General features: G+C 52.8%; 1 protein-coding gene across 1 annotated transcript in view; it reads left to right on the top strand.

The window, feature by feature from the left end:
* The window catches only part of LOC132320049 (hydrocephalus-inducing protein homolog), a 144031-nt gene that overhangs the window by 109323 nt on the left and 19476 nt on the right, over positions 1 to 15232 (top strand). The window contains exons 41-60 of the mRNA XM_059832151.1: positions 166 to 349; positions 828 to 969; positions 2773 to 2938; positions 3693 to 4328; positions 4786 to 4998; positions 5438 to 5640; positions 5821 to 6003; positions 6224 to 6343; positions 7657 to 7816; positions 7922 to 8094; positions 8563 to 8761; positions 9624 to 9723; positions 10268 to 10367; positions 10883 to 11051; positions 11334 to 11572; positions 11896 to 12010; positions 12627 to 12831; positions 13189 to 13424; positions 14156 to 14307; positions 15037 to 15229. Of these exons, the coding sequence (XP_059688134.1) occupies positions 166 to 349; positions 828 to 969; positions 2773 to 2938; positions 3693 to 4328; positions 4786 to 4998; positions 5438 to 5640; positions 5821 to 6003; positions 6224 to 6343; positions 7657 to 7816; positions 7922 to 8094; positions 8563 to 8761; positions 9624 to 9723; positions 10268 to 10367; positions 10883 to 11051; positions 11334 to 11572; positions 11896 to 12010; positions 12627 to 12831; positions 13189 to 13424; positions 14156 to 14307; positions 15037 to 15229 (3888 nt within the window). The remainder of the gene's footprint in view (positions 1 to 165; positions 350 to 827; positions 970 to 2772; positions 2939 to 3692; positions 4329 to 4785; positions 4999 to 5437; positions 5641 to 5820; positions 6004 to 6223; positions 6344 to 7656; positions 7817 to 7921; positions 8095 to 8562; positions 8762 to 9623; positions 9724 to 10267; positions 10368 to 10882; positions 11052 to 11333; positions 11573 to 11895; positions 12011 to 12626; positions 12832 to 13188; positions 13425 to 14155; positions 14308 to 15036; positions 15230 to 15232) is intronic.

Genomic DNA, 15232 nt, shown 5'->3' with positions numbered 1-15232 from the left:
GCTGCAGATGCCATAAGTTGGCAGAGCATGGGGGAAGATCAGAGCTGGTCTGAGCTGATGCGCTTGGAACAATGATGGCTGGTGTCCTTTGACCTTGGGGTTTGACTAGCTGAGAGCCCAATGCGTGCGATAGCTGACTCTCTTCCTTCTCGATTTGATTCACAGTTGAGTGACTGCTACCAGGGAGTGGTGTTTGATGGCCTGGAGACCCTCTTTGCACGCAACACGGCGTCTGCTCTCCTCTGCCTGCTCAAAGCTGTCAGAAATCGGCCTTCTATCTATTTTGTGAACTTGTTGCAGGATTATGCTTCTTTGAAAGCCAGGGAGACAGCTGCAAGAGAGCAAGAAGGTGAGACTCTTCATCTCCATACCTCTCAAATCCTCTCTCTCAAGCCCTCAACCTTATCCATGTGTATCTGGGTTACCAGCAGAGCCTGTCAGAAATGTTTTTCTTAATCCTTCCTCATTCTGCCTCAGTGTAGCCAGCGCTCAGCGCCCGGCTGCTTAAAATACATCAGAGCTGAGGCTGTAAAACTTATCTTGGTCTCTAACATTAAAGCTTGTGCCCAAGTGTGTGGCTCAATAACTAAGCACCGGCCCGCTGCCCACGCCGCTGGTGCACGTGAGCCAAGCAAGGGATGAGAACTCGCTGACCGGTGACAGTTTGGGGGATTATCTAAATTTTGGAGCTGGGATATGAGCTCCCCAGTATCTCCTGGCCCAATGATAGTCTGGGCCGGGGCAGAGCTGTGAATCCTCGCAGCTCACGCAGAACAGCAAGCTCTGCTTGCGGTCGCTAATGGTTTCTCCTCTGGTCTGTGCTGAAGGACGGGAGCGGGAAGAAGCTGCCAGGAGAGAGAAAGCACGTCTCTGGGAGATGGATGAGGAAGAGTATGATGCCCTCTCTGAGGAGCAGAGAGCTCAGTTTGATAACAATATACGACAAGTCCAGCGCGAGAGGAAGAAGAGGTCTGTAAGCCTTCCATGGGTACCTCCCCAGGACAGTGTCCCTGAAGGGTTTCCCTGCTCTGGAGACCCTGGTTGAGCTCAGAGGGGTTACAGAGCAAAGGCCAAAAGTGTCTATTACAAGGGGCACAAGGATGGCCAACGGAGGAAGGAGCTTCCTCTGGTGAGACGCAGGGAGCTGGGCTCTCTGCTTGCCTTGCCACTGCGCTTCTAAGTATCTCCAAGTTAATTATTTCGATTCTCATCTTCTTCATCCCCCTTCTTCAACACTGGGGGTTGGCGTGAGGCGCAGCTGTGCTGGCTTGGTTTGGATACCAGTCCTTTCGCAGGTGAAGTCCTCGCCATGCCGATCTCCCAGGGTTTTCCATACTGAGTGACCCCAGCCATAAAAGCTGGTGTCCTTAGGCTCACCTTCAGCTGCGGCAGCAGCAGGTGAGCCCGGGAGAAGCTCCCATCCAGCAGAGCAGCGTGTTCAGGAGGATGCATAGGATAGGCATAAGCCTGTATTAATCCCCGCCTGAAACTCGAGGAGGGCTTTGCTTAAAGCAAACACGTGTTTCAGCACTTCTTTCAGCCCAGGCTGAAGTTTGTTTCCCTGGGAGGAGGTCACTAGGGCTGCTTCAAATTGTGATTTCCAGGACAGACAGTTGTCGTGCTTTAAGCCCAGCTGGCAACTGAGCACCACCCAGCTGCTCACTGCCCCCCTGCCCCAGCGGGATGGGGTAGAGGATCGGAAAAGTAAAAGAAAGCTCGTGGGTTGAGATAAGAACAGTTTCGTAAGTGAAAAGAAATGAAATAATGATAATAATACAAATTGTAATAAAAAAGAAAATAACAACAACAACAAAAAAACCAAACCGAACAAGAAAGACAATTGATGCAAATGAAAACAGTTGCTCACCACCCTCCGACCGATGCCCAGCCTGTCCCCAAGCAGCGGTTCCTGGCCAGCTTTCCCCCTAGTTTATACACTGAGCATGACGTCCTATGGTCTGGAATATCCCTTTGGTCAGTTGGGGTCAGCTGTCCCGGCTGTGTCCCCTCCCAACTTCTTGTTCACCCCCAGCCTACTCGCTGGTGGGGTGGTGTGAGGAGCAGAAAAGGCCTTGACGCTGTGTAAGCACTGCTCAGCAGTAACTAAAACATTTTTGTATTACCAACACTGTTTTCAGCACAAATCCAAAACTCAGCCCCGTACTAGCTACTATGGAGAAAATTAACTCTGTCCCAGCCAAAACCAGCACAATAGCACAAGTTTTCCATGATTCACAACTGGGTTCCAGCAGGAAACCTGTTTGTTCAGAGCCTGCTTTGCAGGAGGGCAGTTCCTGCAGCCTTTGCTTTCTGATGGATGTGATTATTGTCCCTAAGGAGCAGGATATGCCCAGGGAGAAGGGCTGGCTAAGCCAAGGAAGTATTGGTGCAGGGATAAGTAGGTGTTAGTGATTTGTAAGCTGTTATACACCGGGAAATCAAGAGAGGACTTCAGGCGTCAGTACGGAGCGATGGTGGATCAGTCTTTGGCAGTGTGCTGGAGGTGTCCAGGTGGACCTTATTGGAGAAGCAGGGCAATTTAGGCTTTATGACAGCAAAGCCTAGATTTGGCTGGTCCTGGAGGTCGTCTCCCACCTTTCCTCACTTTGGATGTTCCCAGCCTCCCCAGGTTGAGGGAAGTCCATGGAGATGGTCTAATGGTTCTGCTTGGCCTCAGGGTCAATGGCTGAAGTGCAGGACCAGCTGGGATTGCGGTGAGCCCAGATTTCTGGTGGTGACTCTCAGGGATGTTTTCTCTTTGGCTTGCTGAAGGGAGATGGAGCGGATGGCTCAAGAGCTGGAGGAAAAGCACCGGCGGGAGCTAGAACGCTTGAAGGAGGAAGAAGAGCTGAAGAAGAAGTCCAGGCGGAGCAAGAGAGAGCTTGGCAAAGACAAAAATAATGCTTTGGGGAAGAAAAGCCAGCCTGGAGTCAGACAGGTGGGTGGTTGTGTTTATAGAGATGAGTAAAAGCCCTGGGGACCTTCCCGCTGAGTTGGACCATTCCCCCAGAAGCCAGCAGTCACATGCAGCGCTGGGGACGAGTACCTGGCCATGAGTAACACATGGGGCTGTGCTGGGAAACAACAGCCGGTGTTGGATCATGCTGCTAGAGGTGTGTTTTCCCCTGGGTTTGTTGGAGAACTGCTCTTCTAGGATCATGCTGCCTTGGAGTCACGGCTTCAAATAACTCTGTACATTCACTGTGAAACCCTGGATAGTTTCAGTCCAGCGTTTCTCCCCACTCTGCATGTGACTTACACCTCTGAGCCACGATCCGTCTGGGATGTGGTGTCTTTTCCTACATGACTGGCAGGAGACACCACCAAGCCTTAGGTATTCATTAGCAACCAGACTTCCCAGAGTCAGCCAGCCACAGGGATGCTCAGCACACCACAAATGAGCCCAGAGGACTGCACAGGAATAAGGAGGTGTCTGAAGTACCCTGTTTGGGTTGGGAAGCTGTTCTGTTCTTCATCTGGTTTGCAGGACTCCTCATCAGTCTGGCACTGGGGAGTTTGGTTTCAGTTGAGCTAAACTGGGTACCAGCTGCGTTCTGAACTGGGATTTGTAGAGCACCTAGCACCGGTCTCGGACGAGGCTTGGGGTGCTATTGTAAAGGTCATCACTGTCCTACAGCATTTGAGTCGGTGCTTTGAAATGCTCACTGCTTTTTCTTGCTCCTCCTGCCCAGAATATGAACACATCCACCAGCAACACCGACGTGTCCACCAGCAACTGGTCGGATGTCACCAAGGGGGTGGACAAGAAGGGATCTGTAAAGGAGCGCCCAGACTCTGTTGCAGGTGACAAGGAAGATACGAAGAAGCGAGGCAAGGTTCCCCTGACGGATGCGTGCCCAGCGGTGGTTGTGCAACCCTCAGACCCAGAACAGGGGGAAACCAAAAACGAGGCCCTGAGTGACAGCGAGAAGAACTTGGCCATGAGGTTTAAGATCTATGAGGCATCGCAGAAGGACGTCACGCATATTTTGTCATCCTGGGACAGGGTTCAGGGTATCCTGCTGTCCCCCCTGAACCAAGAGGAGGTGCGGCACCAAGCAGAAGACCAGCGCCGGTATTTATCCAGCCGCAGGAGCCGGAAGGATAGAGAGAAGGAGCGCACGGAGAAAGAGCGCCTGGAGAAGGAGCGGCTGGGAAAACTGAAGGCTCTTGAGGACTCCAAGTTATCTCAGCTGGAAGGGGAAGGTGCAGAAGGGTCAGCCAGAGGCCAGGATGTCGGGGTGCCCTGCTTGAACATCCAGGTGCTGAGCTCAGAAGATGTGAGTAAGAAGATCCTGGAGAGCGGCAAGCTGCCAGCAGCAGAGCAGGTAAAGCCCTGCAAGGTTCAGATGCTGAGCCTGCCATGGTCTGGGCCCTGGTGTGTTGTGTCCTGCCAGGTGACAATGGCACAGAGCCTTGTCCAGGCCACTGATGATGTTCCACAACGGCTCCGCAGCAGCCACGTGGCTGGGGAGGTTCTCAGCATCCCTCAGATGGGTGGAAAGAGGGAGTGCTCTCTCTGTTCAAGCATCCTGTCTGTTCAGAGAGTTTCCCGGTCTGGAAATCATTAAAAATGGTCCCAGGGCAGCTGAGTCGCTCAAAGGAGAGGTTTCTCTCTAGGTCCCGCTTGTAGGTCCTGGCACTGCTCTGGAGCCTGCCCACCCCACTGGGCGTAAAAAAGGACTGTACTCCATATCAACAAAAAAAACCCCATTGCCAAAAGCTCCCTGCCTTTAAGGAAGGAGTGTGAGGATGAAGGTGATGGGAATTTCTCTTATGCTTTAGATCCTGGATGACCTGGGACTGGGTCCCTCTGGGCCTCCTATTCCCCCTACGGCTTTTTACTCTGTGGTCCACTACCCGGAGAAGCGGATGCTCCCTGCAGCAGGAGAAGCCCTCAAGCACTTCGTCTTTGTTGTGCCAGAAGACGCTGCTGCGGAAGATGAAAAGAAGGATATGGAAAGTCCTGTGGATGCCCCGACCGTGCCTGCGGTGAAGGTGCCAGGGCAAGGGACCAGGCTGGGTTGGGGGCATGGTGGGGGGGAGGATGGAAAAAGATCACTGTGGAAGGGCAGTGAAGACATGACAGGGTCCCATGTCTGCAAGCATCCCTTTTGTCTGTCCGAAAGAGACAGCTGTGCTTGAGACATAGGGCGGTTCTGTAAGACGAGAGAAAAAAAATCACCTAAAGTCCTCAACTTCCCTTGAGGAGAGGGTCCTGGGCGAGGAGAGGGTCGTCCTGGGCGAGGAGAGGTCTCGTAGGCAAAACAAAGTCCAATAAGGAAGTCCAAGTCCCTGGGCAGATCTGAAACCAGCAGATGCTGGTTACTTATTCTCTCTCCTGTTTGTTAGCAGACCTGCAGCTTTCTTTCCGGGATGGGGATGTCTCAGGGCAGGTCTCACCTCTCTCCCTTCTCTCTCTCCTCGTGGTGTGAAGATGCCAGAGGAGCAGGTCACCGCAACCAGGGGCCGGTCGAGGAAGCAGAAAGCCACAGGCAGCCGGGAGGCTGCAAGGGAGAAGCGGAGCTCCAGCCGCAGGAGGCGAAGTCTCCAGGGGCCAGGCACGGGAGCACCCACACGTCCCCCTGAGGCGGACCAAAGCAGCATGGACGCGGTCCCGTGCCCAGGGAGATCCGTCAGGTGAGCTGTGAGGGAGGAGGTGATCCCTCTGCTTCATGTCCATCTTGCCAAACGAGGCCCATTGTCCCCAGCTCTGCAGGGACCCTCTGCCAGTGCCTCCATGGGATGGCGAGTTCACAACCCTCCTCCCTGTCTCGTTTGCTCGTTAACAATGTCTGAAGCCTCCTCTTTAATTGCCAGGCTGAGCAGCTGCCGGTGGATAGTGCCTGCCCGCGGCGAGGTGGAACTGAAGGTCCACTTCAGCTCCACAGTGCTGGGCCAGTTCGATCAGATGCTGCATTTTGAGATCCTGGGGACAAACCGTCTGTACCAGCTGCCCTGCAGGGGCACCTGCCTGTATCCCACCATCAGCCAGGACCCGCGGTAAGGCTGGCCCGTGGGAGCTCTCCCACACTGCTCCCCCCTAAACTCCGAGCCAGAGCTGTCCCTTGTACCCCTGTGGCCTTCTGGCTTGGGCAGAGCGTGCTGCCTGAGCTGGGAACCAGTACTGGTGCCTCAGCCACCAGGAAGGGTTATGGCTTTCTGACCAGGTTTTCTACTTAGAGTATCTCGCAGCTCCTCATTCCCTGTTTTTTCTGCCCAGGCTAGTGTTTCCTCAGTGGAGGAAGAGCAAGGCGGATGACGACATCATCTTCAAGCAGTATGTCATGGACACAGGTGTATTCCACTTTGGACCGCTGCTGTGTGGGAAGTCAAGAGACCGGTACGTCTTGATGATCTCTTGATGTTGGGATGGGATCTCCAGGGCCTTGTGCTTTCATGGACTTGCTTGGAGACATGCTGTCCCCGCGGCACAATTCCGGGCAGGCCCAGGCAAAGACCTGGGAGATACCTGGGGTTGAAGGACCGCGGATGTGTGAACTTGGGTAGATAAACAGGCACATGAGTCTTGGAGGAGCTGGGAAGAGATGGAGATGATCTTCCAACACGGTGGGTGCCTCAGTGGCCAGAGCCACGTGCTGCTTCCAGCCTGAAGGTGACTTGGGGCAACTTGTGTCCGCCCTCCACATCTCAGCCTCACCACCTGTGAAATGAACTTTATGGTGCTTTTTTAAAGTGATTTGAGCTGAACTGAATGAGCAATTATTCTGCTGATGGTTTTGGAAACCATCCATTAATCTTTAATATTTGTAAGACTTGGAGTTGACCTGCCAATATGCGTGCTGGGGGCGGAACCTGCAGAGGGAGAAAAATGGGAATTACATTTTCCTGATCCTCACTGCTGAAGTCTGCCTAAAAAAGTTGGCATTGTAGCTGCTGGTGTATTTCTATTTTTAACATAGCTTTTTTTTTTTTTTTTTTAATATTAGAAATGAAGTTCTTGTCTTCATGGGAGCTCTGGAGAGCTAGTGGTATTTTGACCACCCAAGGAAATTAAATCAAAACAGTTTAAAAAACAAAAGAGGATCTTTAGCTAGGCTGATGAATGGTCTCAGGTTTCTGTTTGCTTTTTTAACCCTTTAACTCCAAATTCTGTTCCACACCTGAGAAGAAGGGACACTTGTAAAATTTAGCATTCCTCTTGGGAATGAATCCTTTCTATTTCCTTCCCTCAGACTTTGGGCTAACCCATGAAATAAAAGACAGCCTCATGAGTTTTTTGAAAGAGATAAGCTAAACTATTTTTAAAACCTCTTTTCAAAAGCATTTCTTTATACCCTGCAGGGAAGGAAACCCAACAAAGAAGGGGGAAGAACCCATGTGCCTGGCGTACTTTTATTTTTCCAGGCGCCTTTGAATTTCTATTTTATAAAACATTTTTTTAAGTGGCCTGTGCATCGTAACGCCTCTGGGATGGAGGCACCAGGTACAGAGGTGGACATCAAAGTAACGCAAGGATGAACGCGCATACCATGCAATGTGCCCGTGAAAGTGATCCTTTCTCTTAGCCGGCTTGTTAGACCATGGTCTTCCAGTGCAACCTCCCGCTGCCAGGACTCAGTGCTTTCCTCGATGTGTGATGAAGACAATGGTCCTGGCATCTCTTCTGCAGCCTTTTCCCTTTTTTGTGGACAGGTACAAGGCGCTGCAGTATCCCAGCAACTGTGAGAAGTTAACCATCCTCAATGTCACCCCACTGGAGGCCGAGGTGCATTTCTTCTTTGAGCACGACGTCGAAGCGGACACGTTCCTTTTAGACCCTCCCAGCATGAGGCTGAAACCTAACGAGAAGCAGGTAGGAGACGGACAGGTAGGGCAGGCTCTGGTAGAAGTGCCCAGGAGCTGTTCCTCCTGCTCACTGAATGCTCTTCTGTATTTCTTTTTGCGGGGACGGGGCTAGGAGCTGAGCGTTTGGGCGTACCCCAATTCAGCTGGCCTCGTGGAAGACAACCTCATCTGCTGCATTAAGGAGAACCCGGAGCCGGTGGTCTTCCGCCTGTGCTGCCAGGGGGTGCAGGTGGAGCTGGGGGTCAGCTCCAAGCAGGTGCATTTCGACAGGCTGCTTCTGCACAGGTCAGTCATCCCGCGGCCGCTCTGCTGGTGACGAGAGCTGACAGTGGGCTTCCCTTCAGCTTCTCTCTCCGGCTGTGTGGCCACTCAGGTTGGAGGCTGGGCTAGCATCCCTTTTTCTTCAGCAATTCCCAGTCCCTTGCTCACCATTCCTTGCTGGCTCCGATATCCTGTAACAGCCACGAGCTCCATAGCCCCCCAGCAATGCTGTGCCATGGGCATCTCGATGCATTGGTTATCTTGTCTGCTGGTTGCAGAGCAGTCCAGTGGCTCCTCCTTATCTCCCTTCTCTTGGATGCACTTCTGACACCAAGCTGTCCCCCAAGGACCTCACCTCTCAGACTTGTGACATAGGGAAAACATTAAAATATGATTTCATACGCATGGCTAGGGCTGCTCCAAGTTGCATTCAGTTGCAAGGCTAGCACGACTGTCGAGCAATCGGTGCTGAGTGTCGTCTTGTCTCTACAGGAGGGACAGCAAGACGCTGGTGCTGCGAAACAGCACCCCACTACCCGTGGCCTGGCGGCTCAGCGGGCTGGAAAACCTCGGCGAGGACTTCTCCCTGTCACAGGATGAGGGCATCATTGCTCCCTGCACGGAGTTTGGCGTGCGTCTGTATTTCAAGGCCACGAAGGCTGTAACTGTTGAGAAGATGGTCCGACTAGAGGTGAGGGGGACTGTGCCCTCCCTGGCAGAGCAGGGCAGAGTGATCGCTGTGCTCTTGGGGATGGAGACTGTGCTTGAAGGGTACCTTGCCAAGAGGGCAAAAGGATGAGCCTTCCTGAGATTCCCTTCTACCTGCGTTGCCGGGGGGGCAGTCCCTTAGCAGCAAGGGACTCTCACTGAAGGATAACGTTTTGGAAACTAGGTGACTCCTAGGGTGCTCTTGTAGCTGAGCTTCATGGGGCAAGTACGCTGTGGAGTCCGGAAGAGATGTACTGCTGTGTACAGCACCTCAGGAAGAGGTGCTGCATCTGCGTGGCCTACATCTGGGTTTTGAGGCTTCGTCCTGAGCCCGTACAACAACCACCTTGCTGCTGTGCATGGTTGAGTGCTGTCGTTTGGTTGTCCAGACTTGGGCGTGCTCCCTGCAGCCATCCTGGAGTCCGTCTGGGGCTCTTAACATGGAGCAACAAACTTTCAGCCTGGGATTTTGTTCCCCATGGTTTAGGGGCTGTGTTTCAGTGAGGGTGCTGGGTGGTTGAAGAGGAGAGGGTTGGGCATCAATGCCAGGTGCTCTGGGACACCTCACACTTCTTGTGGTTGCTTTAACATCCCCTTGCTTCCCAGGGCGCTTTAGCAGCAACACTGCTGCTAGAGGAGGGCCGAGGTGGGCTGACAGGGTTTCTTCCTGCGTCAGAATCTCGCTGGGTCAGCCCGTGAGATGAACGGGTTAGGAAAGTTTGGGAGTCACAAATGCTTGTCAAGCAGGGGAGGCCATGGTGGAAGCAGCAGAGGCAAGCCCTCGTATGTTGTCCTCCAAAAGAATTGAGAATGGTCTAAGCAGTGTTTGTTTCTTGCCATCTCAGGTTTCAGATGCAGAAAACATCCTGGGGATTGTTCAGACTGAAAATATCCAAATCCTTGCGGAGGCCTATGACGTTGCTTTGAGCATCGGCATTTCTAAAGGTGAGTGGATGCCCCCGAAGCCAAGTAGTCCGGTGCATGGCATTGCCTTGGCAGGTGAGCAGCCAGGGCACTTGGAGCAGGATGGGGTACCATGCAAGCGTGGCACGGATACGTAACGCACGTATCCTGCAAGCTGCGTGGAGTGAAGCACTGTCAGGACCCAGAGAGAGCCTTGAGTCTCTCGCCTCCAAACTTTGAAGTGTGCAACTTCATGTGCAGATTGATTTGGGGGCTTTGAAACGACAGTGATGTGAACAAGCAATTGGCAATTCGTGAAGGCTCGGCATGGCACAGAGAGTTGTTGGATCTGTGCTTGGAAGCAGGGAGATGGAAAGTGAGCTCCTTAGCTACTAAACCCTACACATATTCTCCAAGTAAGGGAAAGGGCAGCAAAGTAGCTAGAAAAACCTTCCATAAGAGAAACTTGCCGAGAAGGGTTTTGTGCCACCTGAGAACTCCAAATCTGTATCTTGTCACTTGGTGTAGTCTGCAGCAGCTCACAAATATTCACCATTTCTTACCTCTCTCTGGGGGTTTTCTGCAGGTACAGATGGCAGCGTGGATTTTGGGATCCTTAAGGTCCTGGATGAGGCAAAGCAGGTGCTAACCCTGAAGAACAAAGGGAAATACGAGATTGCGTACAGGTGGGTCCAGCTGCCTGGTCTGTGAATGCATGGTGCCACCACCTGTGAATGCATGGTGCCACCCAGGCCTGCATTCTCCTTCTGTCCATGGTCAGAACCTGTTCCCATGCTGACTACCTCATGCTCCAGGTAAATATAAAACCTGGGCTCTCTAAGCTCAAATACTTTAATAGAGAATCCAGCCACACACCAGCAATTCTTCACAGCTCAGCAGGAACCAGAAGGAGGGGCCCTGAAATGTAAACCCCTCACTGCTGAGATTCATTGCCCTCCTTTGAGGGTCAGCTCATTTCTCTTTGAGACTCTTTAAAGGAGGGAATGAAAAAATTTGGTGTCAAGGTTAGCTTACAACACTGCTGACTGTCTGCACTCTGTGTCAAGATCTGGGATTCCCCAAGCAGATCTGGACTCTTTCCCTTTTATTATTTTTTTTATGGTCCTATGCAAAGTCCCGGCTGTGCTGGTGGCACCGGTATTTTTAACTGCAGAGGTCTGTTCCTTCCCTTTCACCCCAGTTTCAAGCTGGAAGCCGCAGATACCAACGTACGCGACCTGGCATCCCACTTCACTATCCAGCCGCAGAAGGGCGTGCTGACTGCCTCCGGGCACCCCGTGCAGGTCCGGCTGCTCTTCCATCCCAAGATGGAAATGAGCATTGAGAACAAACCCATCCTGCAGTGCCAGGTGAGCTGCCTGGGCCAGGCGGTGTTAGCACACCGCGTCTTGGGAGTGTAAGCAGGACACGTGTCTTCTGGGAGGAAGGCTTTAGTTGGGGAATCCTCTCTCATCCATATACAATAAAGTCTTTCAGAAACCATTTGTGATGCTTCCTAAGCAGAGCTGAAATTGGCTCTGGAGGAGGCGTTTAAGCAGGGAGGGTGAGCTGATGGGGACTTGGGGTGGCATCAGGGGACAGAGATAGAGGCTGGCCTCTGCTGCATTTACCAACCCCTCCTCCGGTTGCAGGTGATTGAGCCCAGCATCTGTGAAGGAGGCGAGACCATCGCTGTCGTCCCAGTGAGGGTGTCAGCAAAAGCTGTGTACAGCAAGTACAGCATTTATCCTGCCTCGCTCATCAACTTGGGTGCCTTGACGAATGGCACCAGGAAAACCTGCACCTTCACGCTGGAGAACAAAGGCGTCCTTGACTTTAAATTCGTCATCTACCGAGCGGACCAGGCTGCACCTGTATTGCCAAGGAAAAGGTGAGAGAAGACCTGCACCACCCTTCCTGCCCGAGGAGGCACCACAGCATGGCTGGGGTGTGACAGGCAGCCAGGACACCTGGGTTCTTGTCCATCTGCGTCACTGGCTTGTGAGCAGGGAGCAGAAAAACCCCTCAGTATCCCCATGTGTAGGACAAAGCCGGTGATACAGCTGACCTATCCATAAGCTACAGCAATGGGTGGTGCAGGCAGCTCTCCGGGAGCAGGAGGACTTTCCTCCATGGCGAGGAAGGCCAGCTTTGGCCTCGGAGAAAGGCAGGGGGAGCTCAGCGTGATGGATGTTTTCTGCTTTCTCCTCTCAGTGCACATCGAATCAAATCTGCCCGCTCCCACGAGAGTGAAAACTTGGGCAAAATGACTCCCTCGGTCAGACAAAGCAAGCGCTCGCTGCCAAAGGACACAAACACCTTCCTGCAGGTGGGTGGCTCCGGCTCCCCAACACGTGCCACTGCAGCTGGAGTGGGAGGACGCTGCTGTGCCCAGCCTGGGGGGCTTGTCGCCATGAGATCTGGTGGTCTGCATGACGGAGGTCATCTCCCAGCCACAAGCAGAGGCAGGAGCTGCTCAGTCCCACTGACAGTCCCATGCTCTGGCTCAGACCTGAAGTTGTGGGCTCAAGGGAGGGGAGCAGGTCCTGTGTTTGGTAGCTGCTGGCCAAAACAGGTCTATGAATACCACAGATGCGGAACATCCCTGTTTGAACTCCCAGTCCGCTGATATGAGATGACCTTGCTTTTTCTTCTTCCCAGCCCCCTCTCTCCTCTCCCATCGTTTCTGCTCTCCTGTTTTACCCCTGGAGGTTGAAGGATCCCAGCCACCACCTCCACCCTTCACACCGCAACTCCTTTCTCCATACCACTTGGGACAAGCCTATGCCTCCTCCCAGCTTGTTCATGTCATCCTGGGGCTGCCTTTGGGCCATGGAATCATCCCTCCCTGCCCTGGGACTGGGGGCTTGGGCCCGGCTGGAGGTCAAGGAGTGGCATACTCCTTGCTGGGGATGCTCAAGCCTCTCCTGGGACTCTCTCTGCAGGCTCGCCTCACTCTAGGCATGTTCATGGTGTACCCTGGCTTTGGCTCCATCCCTCCTGGAGGCCAGCAGATGATCACAGTGGACTGCCACGCAGAGCCAGTGGGGATCTGCAAGGAGTACCTGTCCATCGACATCAGCGACAGAGACCCTACGGACAATCCCCTTGGCATCCCCTACACCCTGTTTGCTGAGTCCTGCCTCCCAGGTACGCCCCGTCCACAGGTTCCCCTGGCCAGACCTGCTGCTGATCAGCACCCAGGCTTACAGAGAGACGCCCTAACCCTAAAGTCCCATCTTAAAATCCTCAGAGGTTCCAGTCCTTTTCAAGTCCACCAGTGGGGGGAGGCTGGGAGGGAAGCATGGAAGGATACAGGGAAAGCGCTGCCCTTTAAGACTGAGGGTGACTGAGCTCCATCCTCACAGCCAACTCCCCACCCAGGTTGGGTTTTGCAGTGACCCAGGCAGAAAGGGCTTATCAAGCCTTCTGAGAGGCCAAGAGGGTCCAGATAAATTGAGCAGGAAGGCTTCTTCATCCTCAGCCCTCCCTCTTGTCTGCTCACAGCATTTGTGGTTGATGACATGGAGTCCATCTTTGAGGAACATCGGATCTGCAGCAGCATCAACCTCTGCCGGATCCTACGGACAGTGCGAGACAAGGGCGTGTTCGTCACAGATGAGAACAAGTTCATTTTCACCAACGTTCTGGTTGGGCACCGGGCCACAGCTCGCTTCAAGATCTGCAACGTGAACAAAGTCCCCTGTGACGTGGTTTTCTCCATCAAACCCATCCCCAGTAAGGTAGGAACAAGAGGCCAAGGCGACTGTTGCTCTTTAAAGGCTGTGTTGTAGCCTGCCGCCTTCTCCAGATTCATTGCTTCCTCTCGTCTGGACTAGTTCAGCTCAGTGCAGGTCAAACTAGAGGGGAGAGCAGCAATGCTGGGGTGGCAATTGAATTCAGTGTGTCTCAGGTGTTCAAGGAATGTGTGGATGAGGCACTGTGGGACATGGTTTAGTGGGCATGGTGGGGTTGGGTTGATGGTTGGACTTGATGATCTTACAGGTCTTTTCCAACTGTAGTGATTCCGTGATTCAAGCAAGGTTTTGGCTCAACCCTCTGTATCTTTGGTGGGAGACCTGAACCCTTCTTGGAAGCATGCTCAGATGGGGGCTTTTACTGGACTGATGTGCCAGGGCTCGAAGCAGATCATTTCCTCAGGCTCCCTGATCTTTCCCTTCTCTTTAAAGGCCAATTCTAGGTTATTTGTGGGGTTTGCCATGCAGTCCCCACCTCCCAAGTACGCTGGGCTGGCTGCCCAGCGCTCAGAGCAAGCTTTTGCACTCCTGGGCTTTCTGGCAGCTCGTGTGCAAGGTCAGCGCCACTTTGGAGTCACCCCTGAGATGGAAGGAGCCTGTCCAGGGAAGCAGGAAGGAAAATGCTGCCTGGGGCTGTTCCCCATGACGAATACGTGACTAAGGCAAATCATATTGAAGGATGTTTTCTCCTAACACCTCTTTGTGGGTTCCCCAAGCTTAACAGCCCTGTTAGCCACATTTTCGAGGTGGATCCCGTTCGGATGTGCGTGCCCAGCCGCTCCCACGCCTTTGCTACAGTGACCTTCACTCCGCAAGCGATGCAGAGCTACCAGTGCACTTTTGAGGCATCCCTTGATGTCCAGGCAAGGTAATTCACCCTGGGGCATCTTGTCGGGGACACCTTTCTGATAGCTGCCTCTCCTCTGGGAGGACGTCGACCTCTTGTTAACCCTAATGCTTTCATTAGCCTTAGGTCGAGTACTTAGCATTAGGTAATATAGGAGGCAGTAACTACTAGATAGAGCAGAGCAGAAAAATAAGGGTCATAGTTTAGCCTATATGAGTGTCTATGAAGAACATCAGGTAGCCAACTGGAAGTTATTGAATCAGAAAGAAACGGAGATGTGCGACAGCTGAGCTGGGGCTTTCCAAGGACAAAGCGTTAGATGAAGCGGTTTCTGTGCCAGCAAGTCAGCACGCATTATTTCCTCCTTGTGTTATTTATTTACTTCTCCCTTCTTGCTTTTCTACTATTTTCATGCTGTGCTTGTGCTTTTTGCGTATGTCTCATATCACCGCAGCCAGTGAATTTGCCATGTCTCATCTGTTGCCTCATTATTTACCTGCTGTAGTGCATGAGTCGATGAAGTGAAATTATTTTTAACTGTTATTCTGGAAGGCTCTGTCTCTTCAGAGCAGATTCTTCTTGTGAATGGCCCTGATCTGACTGGGAGGAGAGGGGTGAGAGGGAGCTGTGTCGTGGGGTACAGGAGCAGCAGCCAGGGAAAACGCAGTGGATGGCACTCGCTTCATTGATTGCCAAGTGGGAAATGGGTTAGTGCCAGCCGTAAGGATTTCTCCTCTGCCTCTCCTGCAGCCCTGCAGCAATTAAAGCACAAAGCCTGACCTTCGATATCAGTGGAGATGGGCATCTGCCTCGAGTGACGGTCTTGCGCCCGGTCCTTCACAATAAGAGAGGGAACCCACTGCTGCTCTTCAAGAAGCTGTTGCTGGGTGATTCAGAAAAACTGTCTCTGGTCCTTCAGAATGATGGCGTCATACCTGTCCAGGTG

The sequence above is a fragment of the Gavia stellata genome, chromosome 33, assembly GCF_030936135.1.
Source record: "Gavia stellata isolate bGavSte3 chromosome 33, bGavSte3.hap2, whole genome shotgun sequence".
Taxonomy (NCBI): domain Eukaryota; kingdom Metazoa; phylum Chordata; class Aves; order Gaviiformes; family Gaviidae; genus Gavia; species Gavia stellata.
Note: the sequence above shows the minus strand (reverse complement) of the source record. Positions and strands in the feature narration are given on the sequence as shown.